Below are 20,389 nucleotides of genomic sequence, written 5' to 3' on the forward strand. Positions count from 1 at the left end.
TCTTAGGAGCTAGAAGCAGAACTGCCATCTGTTTCTTTGCCCAGTAGCAGGGGTTACCTTGCTGAAGTCCACATTGCTATTATCTTTACTGACCCCAACTTTGGAGGGCCTCCTGTCTCCGGCCTTGCTGCTGCTATCCAGGTTACTGGGGACAGAGTGTGTGGATATCAGTGGCCCTGAAACAACAAACAGACAGGGGATAGTGGCAGAAGAGTGTTAGCAATGTCAGCTCTGGAGCACCGGGGCTCCTGCTGCTCAATGCATTCTCGTGGATACTGAGATTAGAATGCCTGCTTTTGATAATATTGTGTTTTTCATATATCACTCATATGCAGACAGTTTGCAAAGCATCAAAACACAATACCGGTTCTCATATTTAATTTGAGAAGCCTTAATCTATACAAAAATGATGTAGCCATACTCTGATCAATTAATTACAATTATTTTTCTATAGGTTCTCTTGTATAGGCCTAGACTACCGATGCATACTGCTAAATAGTATTTGATACAAAGTTCAATTTATACAATCTCAAAAGACCTTAATTAATTTACAACATAATGAAACTTCATTATGGCCTGCAGTGGTAAGGGTTCAAGAAATTGCACCTCAACTTCAATGCGCCCTATAGCCATGTGAGGTGAGCCGTACACAGGAAACGCCAGCACTTCAGCGAGGGAGACGTGCATTGAGGAAAGAACCACAGAAATGAATGAACTGTAACATAGCGACACCACACACTCCATTCCCTCCGTCTCAAGTCACCTAGAACGTAGAGGAATGTTCAAATGAATATGAATGGGTGACGGTCATCCTTGACCTGTGACCTATTCTAACTCGGCCCTGCGGGCTATGAGGCAGCCATGTTGGGACGAACAGAAGCGCTATTGCTCACATTCCCTACAAAGCCCCTGGGAGTGACAGGGATTAGGGGAGATTGCATCCGGAAGCTTAAATCCGGAATGCGCGCTCCATGCTGGACCTCAGGCCACGCTATATGTACAGTAAACAAGTTTGACTAATCAAATCATATCATTCCAAAACCAGGGGCACACTGAGGATAAACACTACTGACTCTATGATCATTTGTCTTCATCTGCATACCAAGAGCTGACACTACATGTTGTGTGGTACTGTGACATGAGTGCTGCAGTGGCATTAGACAGTTCTTACTAAAGAATCCGGCAGTCGAAAGGTGAGCAGGTGTACTGTATATATAGTTGCAGCCAAATATATTGGCACCCTTGCACTTTTCTTAAATAATTCCCCATTTCTTCTCAAATAAGTAAAAAATATGTTATTGTTAGATTATCAACATTGCAGAACCAAATTTTATTTTTGTAAACTTCAGTCAATTTTAATTCAGAAAATAAAGACAAAAAGGCATGGACAAAATTATTGGCGCCCCGGTAGTGGTGCATGGGTCAGCCGTTTGTTCATCCGCAATTGCTAATTGCTAATAACCCATCCACAACTGCCCGACTATGTGACAAAGTGAAAATCTGAGCTCCGCACCCAACCCTAACCAGCATATGTAGAACATGTGCTACAGGCTCCAGTCAAAGACTGCAGAACAATTTGACAGGCGTGCAGGATTTGGTGTTGCTTGTTTTAGATGTTTCTGCTTATAATTTCTGACATTTTGGTAGGCTATTTGTTAGTCAACTTGTCTATAATTAGATTAATGTAGCTTCTCATTTGTGTTATATGTTGCCCTAGAAGACTAAATAGAATGTAATAGATCAATTGAAGAATGAATTCTTCAATCTAGTTGACATCGGTCAATTTTTCTCTGTCTTCTTTTGTGTAGCAAAGAAGTTTAGGGCCTGGGGAGAAAATAACATTACAATAAAGCAAAAATAAAACAGGAAAGATTTTCTGTGTAAAATGTCCTAATGACATCAGTTTGACCGGCTGTAAGGAAAAAGAAGGCTGTGAAAACGACCAAACTTGTTTCTGATGGGATTTCAGTTCGGCTTTGATGCATATTTTATGTGGTTGAAATACTAATCAGCTTTTATATTATGACGCTTTTATGATAAAGATATCATCTGTGAAGGTGCTAACTGAGCATTGTATTCTCACATGTTCAAAAATAAATGAATCATATTTCTCCAATCCTGTTCCCAAGTCCAAATTCTTCCTACATTTGGTGTATCATTTTACTGCAAGAAAAGCTTAATTCTGCACGTGTTATTATTACGGCTATAGCCCCACTCACACAGGACTAGTATTACTAGAGAAAGTTCTCACTCTTTTTCTGGGATGATGACATTTCAACTTGTTCAGGCAAAAACAGTGATAACACTGATAACTCGAGCTTGGTTCCCAAAGTTTCTAAACTATACCAAACCATCTTTGGGAAAGTGTCGCCATCATTTTTGAATTGAGGAAGTGTGATCATGATGCTTTGTGCACGTTCAAGGCCCCCAGGACCAGAGTCAGCAAAGAAACCTCACAGCATTATCAAACCTCCCATCTTTGATTGTAAGGAGGGTGTGATTAATTTGTCAGTAGACACAGCGCTGATTTGTATTTCCAAAGAGCTCAAATGTGGTTTTATTGGTCCACAGAACATTGTCCCCAGGGTTTATGCTTGTTAAGGTGGGTTTATGAGAAGTTGAATCAGGCTTTCTTGTGTCTCTTTCAGCAGTGGGGACTTCCTATGTTTACCAACCACCAATTGAAGCATTCAATAAAGAAAAGAACACCCTCCCAATAAAAGACGGGGGAGGTTTGTTAATGCTGTGGTGTTGCCATGCTGCCTCTGGCACTGGGGTCCTTGAATGTGTACAAGACAGCATGAAATCAGCAGATTATCAAGGTGTTTTGGAGTGCAATGTTTGTTGGCAGTTATCTTGGCCAAAGGCTGTGCAACCAAGTACTAGCTCCAGGGTGGTGCCAACAATGTTGTCCATGCCAATTTAAGTTTACAAAAATACAATTTGTTCTGCAATGTTGAAAATCCAATAACAAAAGGTGTGGAGACCAAATGTTGTTTTCAAGTTCAACTTATTTTATATGAAATAGGGAATTATTTAAGAAAAGTGCAAGGCTGCCAATATATTTAGTTCACAATTGTATATAAGCCTTGGTAGGAAGACTGATGATGATCTGACTCCCCTGATGCTGATACAGTGTAGATTGCAGTTATAACTCTCAGGGTCAATTATGTTGTTAGCGGACACTAACGGTGAAGAATAGCCTAAAGTGACCCCAGGGCCTGATCAGGAATGAGCAGCTGCATTCATCGTGTGTCGGATGCAATGAAGGCATTTGACGCTCTATTGAATCTACAATAACTCTCTATAGCCTGCCATTAGGGAGAGGTGGTTTACCAAGCAATTTTGTGGGTGAGATAGCTGGTTTGGGTGTTATGAGGTTTAGCCTAATAGTTCCTAGAAATCATTCTACACTTCCTGTCTACGCAAGCATGGGATTCAAACTCAAATGAACGATACTCAGAACGAGGTGAAGTAAGTGTCTAGTATTTGGTTTCTTGGTAACTGTTGTCAAACATGGGATTCAAACTTCACTCGAGCGATACTCACAACGTGGTCAAGTACAGTATATAGTTTCTTGGCAAACGTTGTCTCCTAGACAGAAGTAATGGAAGATTACAGAACCTCACTAGTACCTATAATAAGACAACCAGTTGCCCACCTTAAATCATGTTTCCCTCCAAACTAGAAGTCTCTAGTTCTCATGACCCAGCCTTCCAGTTCAGCTCTCTTCTACACACACAGCTATAAATACAGGGGCTAAATACTATCCAAGTCCGGGAAGAACAAAAAAGTCACTGTGGATGTCACTGGGACTGAGAGAGTTACGTGTCAACGTTAAAACCCTCCCACCTCAACCCCTCTCTATGGCTTTATATTTAGCATGCTGTTTGCACATGTACTGTAGGAGTCCCTTGCTAGACTCTTTATGGGGAAAACGTCTGAGACGTGTGTGTTTATACTCAGGAATTATGGAGGAGGCGCCAAACAATGCTGCTCTGGAAAAATACAAGATATTTGAAGTGTTTTAAGTCTGTCCTGGTTGTACAGTATATTCACAATGGGACAGTCATGGAGAGAAGTGACTGGAAAAATAACCCAGAATATGAGACCTGTCGACTCATCTCTTACACTGACTAGACTAAACAAGCCTCAAGGGATGGAAAACTTGCAGTCAATTAAACACCTTCAGGGTCTCATTTTAGGACTGAATGAATAAAAAAAAGGTTTGCAATGAAAAAGTGGACAAAGAAATAATCACAGAACCAGAGTGAAAGGTGACCTTCTCTTCTCACTGGCCCAAATATAATCTCTACTGGCCCGAACATGGTGTAGTTAAAATGCATTGGGGTCATACTGGGCCTATAGGTTGGCATGCTTTCTCTCTATGTTTAGCTAGTAATAGGCTACATTTGGTTATTATGCTGTAGAATATAATCGAGCAATAGAATCTAGCAATATCTAGCAAAATCATTATTTAGAATTGCATTGTATTAATTGCATTCACTTTTGTATGTTATTTTGAGAGGATCTAAGAATAGGATGCTTCCCCATTATGACAACTGCCTTTCAAAAGAGAAGATATTAATCTGGCTAAAGTAGGTTAGCCAAGATGAATGCCAGGCATCTTTTTATCAACAGTAGCCAGCATATTGCTAGCACTATATGTTCACTATTGAAGGTTTACGTTTATAAATCAATTTTCCTAAAGGAAATGGATTGGTGAGCGCTTCTTTTTATTCTGGACAGCTCACGTGTGAACGCATCAGCTTACAGTATGTACTGCTCGAGAAATTGACTCGCGAGGAGTATGGTTGAATGAATGACCAATCATATTGCTGAAATACAAATAGCATGACTTTTCCACGTGTAGTCTTCAAATGGTTTTCAAGACAGCGACAGAGCAGATAATCTTGGTTAACCCCAAATGAAAGTTTCCTGTAGTCAGCTGCTCGATTCTGGGTCCATACGTGTTGAGAGAAGAGATGCTAGAACGAGGAGCGGAACCAGAACAAGTTATGGGGCCGAAGATCCCCCTCCCATTGCCGAAATTCGAAAGATGCTCACACCTGCGAAATCGTGATATGTCCAAATAACCAGCTACAGAAAACAACAAAAAAAAAAACACCAGAACTACTGCTGCTCTCTATCCCACGCATCCCATTCCTTCCCAAGAGATTCTACGGTACCAGTTATGTTTACGTAGATCTGTCCATGAGAGATTACACAGCAGGTAAATGTCAAACTGGAATGCCAAAATGCACTCAGAAGTTACTGGCCCAACACACGTTTTCACTGGCCCCGGGACAGCGGGCCCTCGTTGATGTCGGACACTGCAGAACTATGGCATGGTAAAATGATAAAAACACTTTTTCCGTTCTCGAGAAGAGCCATGCACACACACTGAGCAAAGAGAAGTGGAGGGACCAAGCCAAGCAAGGTGAGGGTAGTGTGGAAGGGCTGGATGAAGAAAGGTGGAGATAGAGAGAAAGGAATGTGAACAAGAAATAGTCTAGGAATGGAGCGCGATATGAGAGAAAGGGAGAGTGCAGAAAGATGTTTTGATAGAGAAACAGAGAGGTATGCAAGAATGGAATGAGGTAGAGAAAACCCGAGTGAGGTGGAGAGAGAGAGAGAGCTGTGTGAGGTCTTGTTGAGTCAATGGAGGGGTATAAAAAGTGAACATTGCTGGGGGTTGATAATAGATTTATGGTAGGGTAGAGAAGGAGGGCACAGCCAGCATGCTGGTGCTAGTGTTCTCTGTTCAAGCCGTGACTCACACTGGCAGGCTACACAGATATTTGCCTTCTAAGGGCAGCTGCTGGAGCCCTCTAGTCTGCAGCGACGGTTGCCGAACGGAATACGCCTCCTCATCCTTCGTAATGTCGGTGGGTGGAGACTCGTCATCCTCAGGCGGTGACACCACCACCTCAGGGATGGCCTGGCGGACCGGGGCGGGGCCAGAAGCGCGGGGAGGGTTTGGGGAGCGGCGGGGAGTAGGAGGCGTGTTCTGGGGGGTGGTGAGGGGCGAGGGTCCGGTGGAGGGCCCCCCGGCGGAGTTGGAGGAGGAGTTTGGCAGGAGGAGGTTGAGGAGGATGGAGACCCGGGACTCTCGCCTCTGGGACAGGTTGGAGACGGAGGACCCCGGCTTCAGGGAGTGGCGGGAGGCAGAGAGGCCCTCCCCTGGAGCGGCAGGAAGACACAACAACAAAGAAGGGAGAGGAGGGAGAGAAGAAAGGGAGAAAAAAGAATAAGGAGGGTAAAAGGAGAAACATATGAGGGAGGATTTCATCAGAGAGGTGGTTTTAGGGGTGCATTATCTGGTGGCAGAAGGAAGGTGGGGGGAGCTTGGGAGGAGTGTGGTTAGAGAGAGACAGAGGTGTCGAGAGGTTCTTGCAGGGGAACGGTGAGAGAGGTGAGGTGTCCACACAGAACAATAAGCTTGTCCACTCACCAATCACACAGTGACATATATTGTACTAAGGGAGAGCATTTTGGGTAGAGAGATGCTTGCAGGCAAGAGAAGAGGTGTACATACAGGTCTCGTGTTTGGTATACATACACTGCAAGCAAGCTATGCAATATATGACATGTCACACATATTTTATACCCAGGCAACATTGCATTAATAAAACAAAATGTGGCAGTAGGACAGAGACCAGAGAGCATTGAAACTGTAGCACGAGCTAATTATTTCATTCACATAAACAGTCACACACACCACAACCTGAGGTCATGCTCAGTAAACAAAACATATTGAACTGCAAGAAGAGCATTACCCCAACCATTCCAACATGGAGTAGAAGCCATTGTTAATTCTCAGAAGCAAAACCCTGAGACAGGGCAGCCACACATGCTTGCACCATCCGCACCCAGATTTCTCTTTCACATTGGGGTGTAGTAGTTGTCTCTATGAGGCTTATGTCCTCATCGTAGCATCTACTCACATCACTAGTTTGACACCTCCTGAACAGCCATGGTGGATTTGGTCTTGTGTGGCTCAGTTGGTAAGACCACGGCGCTAGCAACGCCAGGGTTGTGGATTGGAATCCCGCTGGGGCCACCCATACTAAAATGTATGCACTCACCTTACTGTCAGTCACTTAATAAAAGCATCTGCTAAATGGCAAACATCACATACATGATTGTTGTGGTCACATGTACGAGATGCTGTCAGCTTTCCTTTTTTGGAATACCAAGGATTACATAGATTATTTCAACGCCCTTTGAAGACGAGGAAAAAGAAATGGAGTGTGCGCGGCGCAGGGGATCTCACCATTTCTCTCAAGCAAGAACGGGTCTGAATGTTTCTTGCCTATGTCTGCGATTGATCGCACCAGCGGTATGCGGTTGCTGAGCTTCCTCTCGTTCTGGTGGTGGTGTCTCTTCAACATGGCCTCACGCACCTTCTGACGCAGCTCCTCCTTCAGCTGGCCAGACGCCACCATGCTGTCAATCAACATGTCTGGACACACGTGGACACACACAGACACGGGCGCATTGTATTGTTGTTCATTTGCAAATGAGCTTGCATACACACACAGAGAGAGAGATCAATTAAATTTCACCTTATTCAACCAACTTTTTATCATTGTTTATCATCGTTTACCTCTGGTGCACACACAAATCTAGCTAATCGTATAGCATGCAAATGTGAACACACAAACGTCTTCTGTACCTGCAATCTCCTCGATACAGGTGGCCCTCATGTCCAGCATGACGGTGCCGTTGAGGATGCAGCTCCTCAGCTCAAACAGGCTGTGTAGAGACAGGGTGGCCACATAGGGCTTGCTCCAACGCTCCCCTCCATCTTCCACGTCCTCCTCAAACTTCAACCACCTACACAACACAACACACACGAATATGGCTTCAATACTCATACTTCCATTTCCCAAACGCTGTCTAAGAACAACTTGAGCAGAAACAGACATTTTGCCTTGCCTTGAGGTGTTCACTTTTGAGAGGTAATGGAAAACCTTTGATTCCGTTTTTTAGGCTTTTAACTCATTTTTTAAGATCGGTAAATTGCTGGGTATTTGTGTCCGAGCCCGTGAGCGTAGGCTGACAATGTCTGGGATGGCGATGGTGCCATGGCTATGGAGGAGGACTAAGATAGACTCACAGTCAGACCTGTAGGCAGTAGAGCTCTGTCAATCTTACCCATTAATCACACATTCACATTCAAGACACGTAACCATTCCCCAACAGTCTAGCAGCAGTACAGTTTTAGCTTTAAAAAGTCAGTTTCCCTGAATCTTTTACCACAGTCTAGGAGACTACTTCAAAATTAGTTAAAGTCATCAACATTTCAGGGAAAACCTACGGCACCAATAAAGTGCTGTTGAATCTAGGCCTGAATGAACAAAGAATGGCATAATAACATGGCCTCTCTAAAGCCACATGGACCCTGGAGTAGGGAGTCTGGAACCTGGGCTGGGCTGTGACCTACCTGGCGGTCTCCTTCCACTCAGTGGCGCTCCCGTCCCTGAAAGACAGCTCGTCCAACTCGGTGAAAATGTCATGGGGGACGTGCTCCACATCATCATCCTCTGTACCCAGGATGAACTGCACCCGCTGGGAGGGTGTGTCTAGATGGGGGAGGCAGGGAGAGATGACAGGAGATATAGAGATGAGGAGAGTGTGGGAAGAGCAGGAGCCAAAGCTTAGCTTCTGGATAGAGTGCTGTGAATTCCTCTGCATTACAAAGAGTGGAATAATTAAATGTGTTGTGGTGGGAGTAGAAAAAGGTAAATGTGAAAGAACAGAGCCGGAACTCAAGACTGAGTGAATCAGCAAAACAATAACGTCAGAATTGCTCCCTTGTTTCTGGTTTGAGCAGCTGGTTTCAGATATTTTTGAATTCGGGTTGTCATATTGACAGGTTTGCTTGCAACAAACTACTTATGACACAAGGTGAGACCCAGATGCAGATACAAGAGGCATATTGTTGGAGTCTTACAATATGTATTAATACAATAGGGTAAGGCAAGAGAATGGTCGTGGACAGGCAAAAGGTCAAAACCAGTTCAGAGTCCAAAAGGTACCGAAGAGCAGGCAGAATCAAGGTCAGGTCAGGCAGGGGGGGGAAAGTAGTCCAGATTCAGGCAGGGGTCAAAACAGGCAGGATGATCAGAAAGAGAATAACAAAAGGAGTACAGGAAAAACACACTGGTTGACTTGACTAACATACAAGACAAACTGGCACAGAAAGACAGGAAACACAGGGATAAATACACAGGGAAAAGGGTAGAGGTGCCTCTTTCACGGTGCGGGACTCTAACCCGGAAGCTTACAAGAAATCCTGCTATGCCGTGCGACAAACCATCAAACAGGCAAAGCGTCAATACAGGGCTAAGATTGAATCGCACTACACCGGCTCCGACGCTCGTCTTATGTGGCAGGGCATGCAAACTATTACAGACTACAAAGGGAAGCACAGCCGCGAGCTGCATGCATGAGAGCATCAGCTGTTCCAGGCGACTGTGTGATCATGCTCTCTGTAGCTGACTTGAGTAAGACCTTTAAACAGGTCAACATACACAAGGCTGTGGGGCCAGAAGGATTACCTGGACTTGTGCTCCGGGCAAGTGCTGATCAACTGACAGGTGTCTTCACTGACATTTTCAACATGTCCCTGATTAAGTCTGTAAAACCAACATGTTTCAAGCAGACCACCATAGTCCCTGTGCCCAAGAACACAAAGGCAACCTGCCTAAATGACTACAGATCTGTAGCACTCACGTCTGTAGACATTAAGTGTCTTGAAAGGTTGGTAATGGCTCACATCAACACCATAGTACCCTCAAAGCTCATCACTAAGCTAAGGATCCTGGGACTAAAGACCTCCCTCTGCAACTGGATCCTGGACTTCGTGACGGGCCGCCCCCCAGGTGGTGAGGGTAGGTAGCAACACGTCTGCCACGCTGATCCTCAACACTGGAGTCCCCCAGGGGTGCGTGCCCAGTCCCCTCCTGTACTCCCTGTTCACCCACTACTGCATGGCAATCACGACTCCAACACCATCATTAAGTTTGCAGACGACACAACAGTGGTAGGCCTGATCACTGACAACGACGAGACAGCCTATAGGGAGGAAGTCAGAGACCTGGCCGGGTGGTGCCAGAATAACAACCTATCCCTCAACGTAACCAAGACTAAGGAAATTATTGTGGACTACAGGAAAAGGAGGATCGAGCATGCCCCCATTCTCATCGACGGGGCTGTAGTGGAGCAGGTTGAGAGCTTCAAGTTCCTTCGTGTCCACATCAACAACAAACTAGAATGGTCCAAACACACCAAGACAGTCGTGAAGAGGGCACGACAAAGCCTATTCACCCCTCAGGAATCTAAAAAGATTTGGCATGGGTCCTGAGGTCCTCAAAAGGTTCTACAGCTGCAACATCGAGAGCACTGGTTGCATCACTGCCTGGTACGGCAACTGCTCAGCCTCTGGCCGCAAGGCACTACAGAGTGTAGTGCATACGGCCCAGTACATCACTGGGGCTAAGCTGCCTGCCATCCAGGACCTCTACACCAGGCAGTGTCAGAGGAAGGCCCTAAATATTGTCAAAGACCCCAGCCGCCATAGGACTCCTGAACAGGTAATCAAATGGCTACCCGGACTATTTGCATTGTGTGTGTCCCCCAACCCCTCTTTTACGCTACTGCTACTCTCTGTTCTTCATATAAGCATAGTCACTTTAACCATATCTACATGTACATACTACCTCAATCAGCCTGACTAACCAGTGTCTGTATGTAGCCTCGCTACTTTTATAGCCTCGCTACTGTGTTTAGCCTGTCTTTTTACTGTTGTTTTATTTCTTTAGCTACCTACTGTTCACCTAATACCTTTTTTTGCACTATTGGTTAGAGCCTGTAAGTAAGCATTTCACTGTAAGGTCTACTACACCTGTTGTATTCAGCGCACGTGACAAATAAACCTGGATTTCAGATTTGATTTAGAAAACAGCTTAAACAAACTCAAATGCAGCTTCTTTGCTGTTATTCTGGCTGCAGAGGTAGTGACTGTGTTAGCCGTAGATAGTTGGCTAGCTAGAAAGCAAGGGATAAGAACGGAACATATAGAACGAACAACTGGATTGTGTCCATATACACTATATATACAAAAGTATGTGGACACCCACTGAAATTAGGGGATTCAGCTATTCCAGTCACACCTGTTGTTGACAAGTGTATCAAATCGAGCACATAGCCATGCAATCACCATAGACAAATATTGGCAGTAGTACTGAGCTCAGTGACTTTCAATGTGGCACGGTCATAGGGTGCCACCTTTCCAACAAGTCAGTTCATCAAATTTCTGCCCTGTTAGAGCTGCCCTGTTCAACTGTATGTGCTGTTATTGTGAAGTGGAAACATCTAGGAACAACAACGACTCAGCCGCGTAGTGGTAGGCCACACAAGGTCACAGAATAGGACCGGCGACTGCTGAAGTGCGCAGTGCGTAAAAATCGTCTGTCCTCGTAGCCAAACTGCCTCTGGAAGCAACGTCAGCACAAGAACTTCGTTCGGAGCTTCATGAAATCAGTTTTCATGGCCGAGCAGTCTCACACAAGCCTAGGATCCCCATGTGCAATGCCAAGTGGTGTAAAGCCCACCGCCATTTGAAGCTGGAGCAATGAAAACACGTTCTTTGGAGTGATGAAACAAGCTTCACCAGCTGGCATTCTGACGGACAAATCTGGGTTTGGCAGATGCCAGGAGAACGCTACCTGCCTGAATGCATAGTACCAACTGTAAAGTATGGAGTAGTCGGAAAAATAGACTGTGGCTGTTTTTCATGGTTAGGTCTAGTTCCCTTAGTTCCAGTGAAGGGAAATCTTAACGCTACATAAATTAACATTGTAGACAATTATGTGCTTCCAACTTTGTTGCAACAGTTTGTGAAAGGCCCTTTCCTCAGCATAAAGCGAGGTACATACAGAAATGGTTTGCAGAGATCGGTGTGGAAAAACTTACCTGGCCTGCCCAGACCCCTGACCTCAACCCCATCGAACACCTTAAGGATGAGTTGGAACGCAGACTGCAAGCCAGGCCTATTCACCCGGCATCAGTGCCCGACCTCCCTAATGCTCTTGTGGCTAAATGGAAGACATTCCCTGCAGCAATGTCCCAACTAGTGGGAAGCTTTCCCAAAAGAGTGGAGGCTGTTATAGCAGCAAAGGGGGGAACACATTGATACTAAGCCTATGATTTTGGAATGAGATGTTCGACGAGCAGGTGTCCACATATTTTTGGTTATGTAGTCTACAGGGCATTCGTAAAAAATTCAGACTCTGAATTCTACCACTTCTTGTTATGTTACAGCCAGACTCTGAAATGGATTAAATTAATACATCTAATCAATCTACAAACAATACCCGATAATGACAAAGTGAAAAGTTTTTTTTTGAAATGTTTGCAAATGTATTAAAAATAAAAAACTGAAATACCTTATTTACATGCGTATTCAGACCCTTTGCACTGACACTTGAAATTGAGCTCAGGTGCGTTTCCATTGATCATCCTTGAGATGTTTCTACAACTTGATTAGAGTCCACCTGTAGTAAATGCAATTGATTGGACATGATTTGGAAAGGTACACACCTGTCCAGTACAGTGGCTTGTGGCATTTTTCCTATTTTGATCATTTGTAACCTGGAATTAAAATAGATTTTTGGGGGTGTTTGTATCATCTTATTTACACAACATGCCTACCACTTTTTGAAGATACAAAATATGTTTTATTGTGAAACAAACAAGAAAAAATACAAAAGAACAGAGAACTTGAGCGTGCATTACTATTCACTCCCAAAAGGTCAATACTTTGTAGAGCCACCTTTTGCAGCCATTACAGTTTCACGTCTCTTGAGGTATGTCTCCATAAGCTTGGCCCATCTAGCCACTGGTATTTTTGCCCATTCTTCAAGGCAAATCTGCTCCAGCTCCTTCAAGTTGGATGGGTTCCGCTGGTGTACAGCAATCTTTAAGTCATGCCACAGATTCTCAATTGGATTGAGGTCTGGGCTTTGACAACGCCATTCCAAGACATTTAAATGTTTCCCCTTAAACCACTTGAGTGTTGCTTTAGCAGTATGCTTAGGGTCATTGTCCTGCTGGAAGGTGAACCTCCGTCACCAGTCTCAAATCTCTGGAAGACTGAAACAGGTTTCCCTCAAGAATTTCCCATCCATCATTCCTTAAATTATGACCAGTTTCCCAGTCCCTGCCAATGGAAAAACATACTCACAGAACGATGCTGCCACCACCATGCTTCACTGTGGGGCTGGTGCTCTTGGGGTGATGAGAGGTGTTGGGTTTGCACCAGACATAGCGTTTTCCTTGATGGCCAAAAAGCTCAATTTAGTCTCATCTAACCAGAGTACCTTCTTCCATTTGTTTGGGGAGTCTCCCACTTGCCTTTTGGCGAACACCAAACATGTCTGCTTATTTTTTTCTTGAAGCAATGGCTTTTTTTCTAGACTCTCTTCTGTAAAGCCCAGCTCTGTGGAGTGTAAGGCTTAAAGTAGTCCTATGGACAGATACTATAATCTCCACTGTGGAGCTTTGCAGCTCCTTCAGGGTTATCTTTGGTCTCTTTGTTGCCTCTCTGATTAACGCCATCCTTGCCTGGTCCGTGAGTTTTGGTGGGCGGCCCTCTCTTGGCAGGTTTTGTTGGGTACCAAAAAATGTCTGCAGCATTGAAAACCCAATGGCCGCCACCAAAAACCCAATGGCCTCCATCATTCTTAAATGGAAGAAGTTTGGAACCACCAAGACTCTTCTTAGAGCTGGCTGTCCGCCCAAACTGAGCAATCGGGGGGAGAAAGGCCTTGGTCAGGGAGGTGACCAAGAACCCGAAGGTCATTCCAACAGAACTCCAGAGTTCCTCTGTGGCAATGGAAGAACCTTCCAGAAGGACAACCATATCTGCAGCACTCCACCAAATCAGGCCTTTAAGGTAGAGTGACCAGATGGAAGCCACTCCTCAGTAAAAGGCACATGACAGCTTGCTTGGAGTTTGCCAAAAGGCACCTACAGGCCTCTCAGACCATGAGAAACAAGATTTTCTGGTCTGATGAAATCAAGATTGAACTATTTGACCTGAATGCCAAGAATCACATCTGGATGAATGGGGTTGGCAGTATCATGCTGTGGGGATGTTGTTCAGAAGCAGGGATTGGGAGACGAGTCAGTATCGAGGGAAAGATGAATAGAGCAAAGTACAGCGAGATCCTTGATGAAAACCTGCTCCAGAGTGTTAAGGACCTCAGACTGGGGCGAAGGTTCACCTTCCAATGACCCTAAACACACATCCAAGATTACGCTGGAGTGGCTTCGGCAGAAGTCTCAATGTCCTTGAGTGGCTCAGCCAGAGCCCGGACTTGAACTGTGCAGCAACGCTCCCAAGATTCGAGGCTGTAATCACTGCCAAAGGTGCTTAAGCAAAGTGCTGAGTAAAGGGTCTGAATACTTGTAAAGATGATATTTCAGTTTTTTATCCTCTGTCAACCATGTTTACCTGCAAGGAAACACATGCCGTCATCATTGCTTTGCACAAAAAGAGCTTCACAGGCAAGGATATTGCTGCCAGTAAGATTGCACCTAAATCAATCATTTATCGGATCATCAAGAACTTCAAGAAGAGCGGTTCAATTGTTGTGAAGAAGGCTTCAGGGCGCCCAAGAAAGTCCAGCAAGCGCCAGGGCCATCTCCTAAAGTTGATTCAGCTGCGTGATTGGGGCACCACCAGTACAGAGCTTGCTCAGGAATGGCAGCAGGCAGGTGTGTGTGCATCTGCACGCACAGTGAGGCAAAGACTTTGAGGATGGCCTGGTGTCAAGAAGGGCAGCAAAGAAGCAACTACTCTCCAGGAAAAACATCAGGGACAGACTGATATTCTGCAAAAGGTACAGGGATTGGACTGCTGAGGACTGGGGTAAAGTCATTTTTCCCCTTTCCAATTGTTTGGCGCATCCGGAAAAAGGCTTGTCTGGAGAATACAAGGTGAGCGCCACCATCAGTCCTGCATCATGCCAACAGTAAAGCATCCTGAGACCATTCATGTGTGGGGTTGCATCTCAGCCAAGGGCTCACTCACAATTTTGACTAAGAACACAGCCATGAATAAAGAATGGTACCAACACATCCTCTGAGAGCAACTTCTCCCAACCATCCAGGAACAGTTTGGTGACGAACAATGCCTTTTCCAGCATGATGAAGCACCTTGCCATAAAAATAAATAAAAAAGTGATAACTAAGTGGCTCAGGGAACGAAACATCGATACTTTGGGTCCATGGCCAGGAAACTCCCCAGACCTTAATCCCATTGAGAACTTGTGGTCAATCCTCAAGAGGCGGGTGGACAAACAAAAACCCACAAATTCTGACAAACTCCAAGCATTGATTATGCAAGAATGGGCTGCCATCAGTCAGGATGTGGCCCAGAAGTTAATTGACAGCATGTCAGGGCAGATTGCAGAGGTCTTGAAAAAGAAGGGTCAACACTGCAAATATTGACTCTTTACATCAACTTCATGTAATTGTCAATAAAAGCCTTTGACACTTATGAAATGCTTGTAATTATACTTCAGTATTCCATAGTAACATCTGACAAAAATATCTAAAGACACTGAAGCAGCAAACTTTGTGGAAATTAATATTTGTGTCATTCTCAACACTTTTGTATAAAAATAACACTTCAACTCGGAACACACATCTTGTCGATCTGGATGGGCTAATCCAGCAGAGGACCACACCGGATTCCACTCCCATCAGCTAAAACGTGGCTGCAGTGGGCACACAATCACCAACAACAAACAATTGAGGAGTGGAAAAACATTGCCTGGTCCGACGAATGCTGTTGAGTCATGCTGATGGCCGAGTCAGGATTTAGCGTAAACAGCATGAGTCCATGGACCCATCCTGCCTGGTCTCAATGGTACAGGCTGGTGGCGGTGGTGTACTGGTGTGGGGAAGGTTTTCCTGGCACACGTTAAGTCCCTTGATACCAAGCAAGGAACATTTCCGACACCTTGTGTCAGGCTGTTTTGGAGGCAAAGGTGGGTCCGACCCAGTACTAGACGGGTGTACGTAATAAACTGGCCAGTGAGTGTATATTGTATTTGTGTTGATTCATTCATCTGCTATTATTTGATTTTGAGGACACTCTGTCTTGTTATTTTGTACATAATTGAGGCCAATACTGGGGGGGGGGGGGGGGGGGGGGGGTGTAGCATGTAGCATGTTGTTCTGTGTATGTGTTGGGGAGAGTGATGTTCTGTGTGGGAAGGAAGGGGGGGGGGGGTAAAAGGGGCATTATGTTAGTTGTCATTTTTTAGGGGGGATGCTTGTGAAAATTAAGAAATGTCAACAAATAAAGTAAATTGTTACAAATCACATGGGGGAAAATATTTAAGGGCAATTTGTGGTGGGAGTTTTTGCATTGACACGATTCCAATACATTATGATTATGTCTACCGGTACATTAGCACGACACTAAAAGCCCTGACTCTTTATCCAAATTACCCCATGATAGACTACTTATATGTAGGGTAACAACATAGATTTAAGTCTATTTAGCCATATGTTCCAACACACATTTATTCAATTGCATGAGGAGATGCATAAAGAGCATCAAGGAAGGTAGAAGTTTGTTGGGTAAAAACAAAGAAAGTCGCACATTCTATGTATGCTCCCAACAATTTAATAGATGAAAATTGTTAACCTATTAAATTGTTGTCAGCAATTTCTGTCAGCCTATAAAGTGTCTGACGTTTACTAATCCTTTAGTCAGCACCTCTACTAACATTTCTAACCGTCAGCTGATGCTTTTAACTGGACTTTAAGGTAGAAGTTAGTTACCATAAGTGGGGTCCTCCTCCTCGCGGTCCTCCTCCCGCTCCCTCCTCTTGCGGTGGTGTTTGTGGCCTCTGCCATGGTGCCTGCGTTTGTTCTCCCGGCCCAGCGGCACATGGACCCCGACATAGACCGCCCTGTGGCCTGAGACACACCACACCAAACCAGAGAGATTTACAGATTACCAGTCTCCATTTCCTGTGAATAACCTACTTAGACAGGAAAAAATACTATCACTTTTTTCATATTTGTTTATTTTCACTGTTTGTTGGATTCTTGCTATGAAATGCAAATGTCCTAGTTTTCTTGTGCCAATAGATGTTTTGGGAGGATGAGTCATTCTACTTTGATTTGAGAGATACTCTGGGAGAGCTGATGAAAAAAATACATAAGAAGGGGAGAAGGAAAAGGAAAAGATAAGAGAAAGACATGAGCCTAACAGATGGATATACAAAGAAAAAGAGAAAGGCAATAGAGAGAGGGATATAGTGTTTGAGTGGAATGAAGAGAGACAAAAATACCAGAAACAAAACAGGGGAAATGAGAGGGATAATGGATAGAGAGAGAGAGAGAATGGCAAACTAGAGAGAGAGAGAAAGAGAACATGTACAGTACATGTGGTAATGATGTTTTTTGCTAGCTGTGCAATGACACTTCCTTTAAAACACTCTCCTGTCTCTGCCTCGTTCCCAGGAGAAGGACCACAGAGGATTGGTTTCAATAACAACTGGCTCGCTGCCAGCTCTGTTTCTAAATTAATTATAACTCAAATATCGTCTGCTTCCTGGAAAAACCTTGCATCTCAGTTTGTTTATTTCGATCTTCCTACATAAATTGAAAGTAGTCATTCATTTCATGACATACACATTGATGTCTAATAAAAAGTTACTCATCATACTGTTTTGTATGACCATAGACAGTCTACTGACCATTTAGTACTCTCTTAGTCAACCATACCATGTACTTCACTGCAAGCTCCAATGAAACATGCAGCCTATTTCTGCTTGGGGAACTAGGCAGGTGATTGGTAGGCGTTCTCAGTACCCATTAGAGATAATCACAGGTCGTGTTTGAAATCCCCTGGAATGTACAGCTCAGAGAGAAAATGCTAACTTTGTTACCTAGACGGGCCAGATAATCAGAGGCCAGATTTGCGGCTAATCATAGTCAGATAGGCAGAGAATGTTTGGGTTGTAAGGAGACACCACTGTGTCAGACACCACCGTGTCATATGTACAGTACTTTCATGTGATACGACCAGCTGGACTTGAATAAAGGCGTACACAACAGTTAAGCTCAATTACATTTGCCATATGTCAGTGGGCTCATGTTTGTCTGGCTAATGAACATACCCCACACCCAGGTGAGGAGAGCCAGGCTGGGGCTGGCTTTAATCTGCCAAGGCCCCCTGAGAAACAAAACCAGCAACACCTGTTCTTTCTATTCACAGCACGTATCTAGGCCTATAATGTGGACAGAAATCATCCACACAGAGACAGAAAAACGGGCATCTAGACACAACAGTAATAAAGGCAGATACACAAACTGGTACATTCACAGAGGCTGACTGGAACCAGGGTTGAGTTCAATTTCAATTCAATTGACTGAATTGAGCCAATTCAACTAGCACACCATTTCTCCAACACATTGCACACAGGAATTAACACACAGGCATAGACATACATATAGGTACAGTAAGTTGGTAGGGCTGTATGGACCAGGGAAGAAGTCTAGACTAGACTTACTCTCCAGGTCTTCCGTCTCATAGTTGGTGTTGGTGGTGGAGCTGGTCTTCCCGAGGTCAATGATGGCCTCCTCGTCCAGACCCTAAGAGAGATGGAAAGAGATTTTAGGCCTTTAATGGACTAATAAACTGACAGTTGAAACCGCGACTGAGCCAGAGGCTTATAAAAACGACTTTATAAGACCACCAGACTGGTATCACAGCACCTTCAGCCATTAGTATAGGTACTACCGAAATTACCAACAAGATGGATGTTTGTCTGATATTCAAAGAACAACAGGAACAACAGCTTTTGGTGCCTTTGCAGAGAACAAGCTGCTTTGACACACAGCATTTGTGCTTGATTTGATTTCAGGATTCAGGAATAACAGTCTATTATTATGTATTGTCTTCGGGATTAGGCCTATTTGACAGTATTCCTGCACCTGGGCTAGGAAATGTTAGCCTGATCCACCATCCTGACCACTGCACTCTTGTTTTGCTTCATTTAACAGAATCCGTGCAGCAAAACAGAATACCGTACGCTCGTGAGATCAGGATGGTCATACGAGGCTTGAGATTCCTATTTTTCCATCCTCTGAAGGAAAGGTAATGGTACTTTATCACAGGCGTGTTCCATGAGATCTTTGTTGTGAGGTACACTAGGGCCCTCAAATCCAAATCTGGACCTCAAAGCCAGTTCTACTGCTTAAAAAAGAAAATCCCCTCTATTCAGGGACTGATTTAGACCTGTGACAACAGGTGGGTATCATTAATTCATTGTCAGGTAGAACAGAAAACCAGCAAGCTCCGGAACTTATAGGGTAAGATTTTAATACCCCTACACTAGGGGGTTAGGCCTATATGTGACTTGTTCACAGAAGAGGCATTTGAACGTAATCCTTTTTTTTCTTACAGAATGTGTTTTTTGGCAGAAATGCCTTCAGGAACATATGAACTTTCATGTGCCTTAATAACAAACTTGTATGGCTTCTGTAAATACAAATAAAATTGTTAAATTATGAGCATAGTTGGTTTAGCCACGGAAAAAGGAAGGAACCTTCCGACTAGCCACGATTGGCTGGGATAATGGATGGGCTGGACATGCCGAGAGATGAGTTTGGATTGGTCTGCCATGTAGCACGTTTCCGTCTATAACATGAGTTGCTCAGTATGTGTAGGTAATCCTTTCTAACGCATATTTTTGAAAGATATCACAAAGAACTGCAGATGTGTTGCTAATGCTCTCCACCTTCTGGAGGGTAGAGTTTTGAAATCAGTGAAATGTTCGGTGGAAGCAGAGTATGATAGCTAAGGAGAAGGATAAAATTCAGGTGTTTGATTGCAAGTATGTGGAGGGAGTCGAAAAGAGAACACACAAAAAGCTGTTGTATAAAACCCCTGTCTCCGGATTACATCTTCAAACTAAGGGCAACCATGGCATCCGTGACAGAGTGGGAGAAGCGTTCATCCATGTATACGTGGAAGAGAGTCTAGCTAGCTACATTTTTAGATATTATACATTTCAAATTTTGTCAGAAAGTTGTTTTCATTGTAAGTTAAAGCGTACTGTTAGCTAGCTAACGTTAGCTGGCTGGCTTGCTAGCTAATGTTACATGTATGATCTGTGTAGTAATATTATTCATATCTCAGAGCCATTTGCATTGCGTGTTATAGCCTAATGTTAGCTAGCTAGCTAACGTTGAACCTAGTTCGGTTAGCTTTAGCTACCTGTAGATTCATGCAGGATAGTAACGTTATGAGTTGGGATTATGGTTCATTGTTTAGCTAGTTAAGCTAACTACA

The 20,389-nt window shown here is 44.2% G+C and overlaps 1 protein-coding gene across 7 annotated transcripts in view; it reads right to left on the reverse strand.

Moving 5' to 3' along the window:
• The window catches only part of LOC110496030 (sodium bicarbonate cotransporter 3), a 52,232-nt gene that overhangs the window by 18,840 nt on the left and 13,003 nt on the right, over window positions 1-20,389 (reverse strand). For 5 of the 7 annotated variants that reach the window (XM_036952518.1, XM_021571657.2, XM_021571658.2 and 2 more), the window contains exons 2-8: window positions 18,606-18,687; window positions 16,867-17,004; window positions 8,450-8,588; window positions 7,679-7,839; window positions 7,277-7,465; window positions 5,806-6,183; window positions 94-176 (exon numbers count right to left, since the gene is read on the reverse strand). In XM_036952518.1, the coding sequence (XP_036808413.1) occupies window positions 94-176; window positions 5,806-6,183; window positions 7,277-7,465; window positions 7,679-7,839; window positions 8,450-8,588; window positions 16,867-17,004; window positions 18,606-18,687 (1,170 nt within the window). The remainder of the gene's footprint in view (window positions 1-93; window positions 177-5,805; window positions 6,184-7,276; window positions 7,466-7,678; window positions 7,840-8,449; window positions 8,589-16,866; window positions 17,005-18,605; window positions 18,688-20,389) is intronic. The other 2 variants (XM_036952516.1, XM_021571661.2) reach the window with 2 other exon arrangements.

The sequence above is a fragment of the Oncorhynchus mykiss genome, chromosome 18 (genome assembly GCF_013265735.2).
Source record: "Oncorhynchus mykiss isolate Arlee chromosome 18, USDA_OmykA_1.1, whole genome shotgun sequence".
NCBI lineage: Eukaryota > Metazoa > Chordata > Actinopteri > Salmoniformes > Salmonidae > Oncorhynchus > Oncorhynchus mykiss.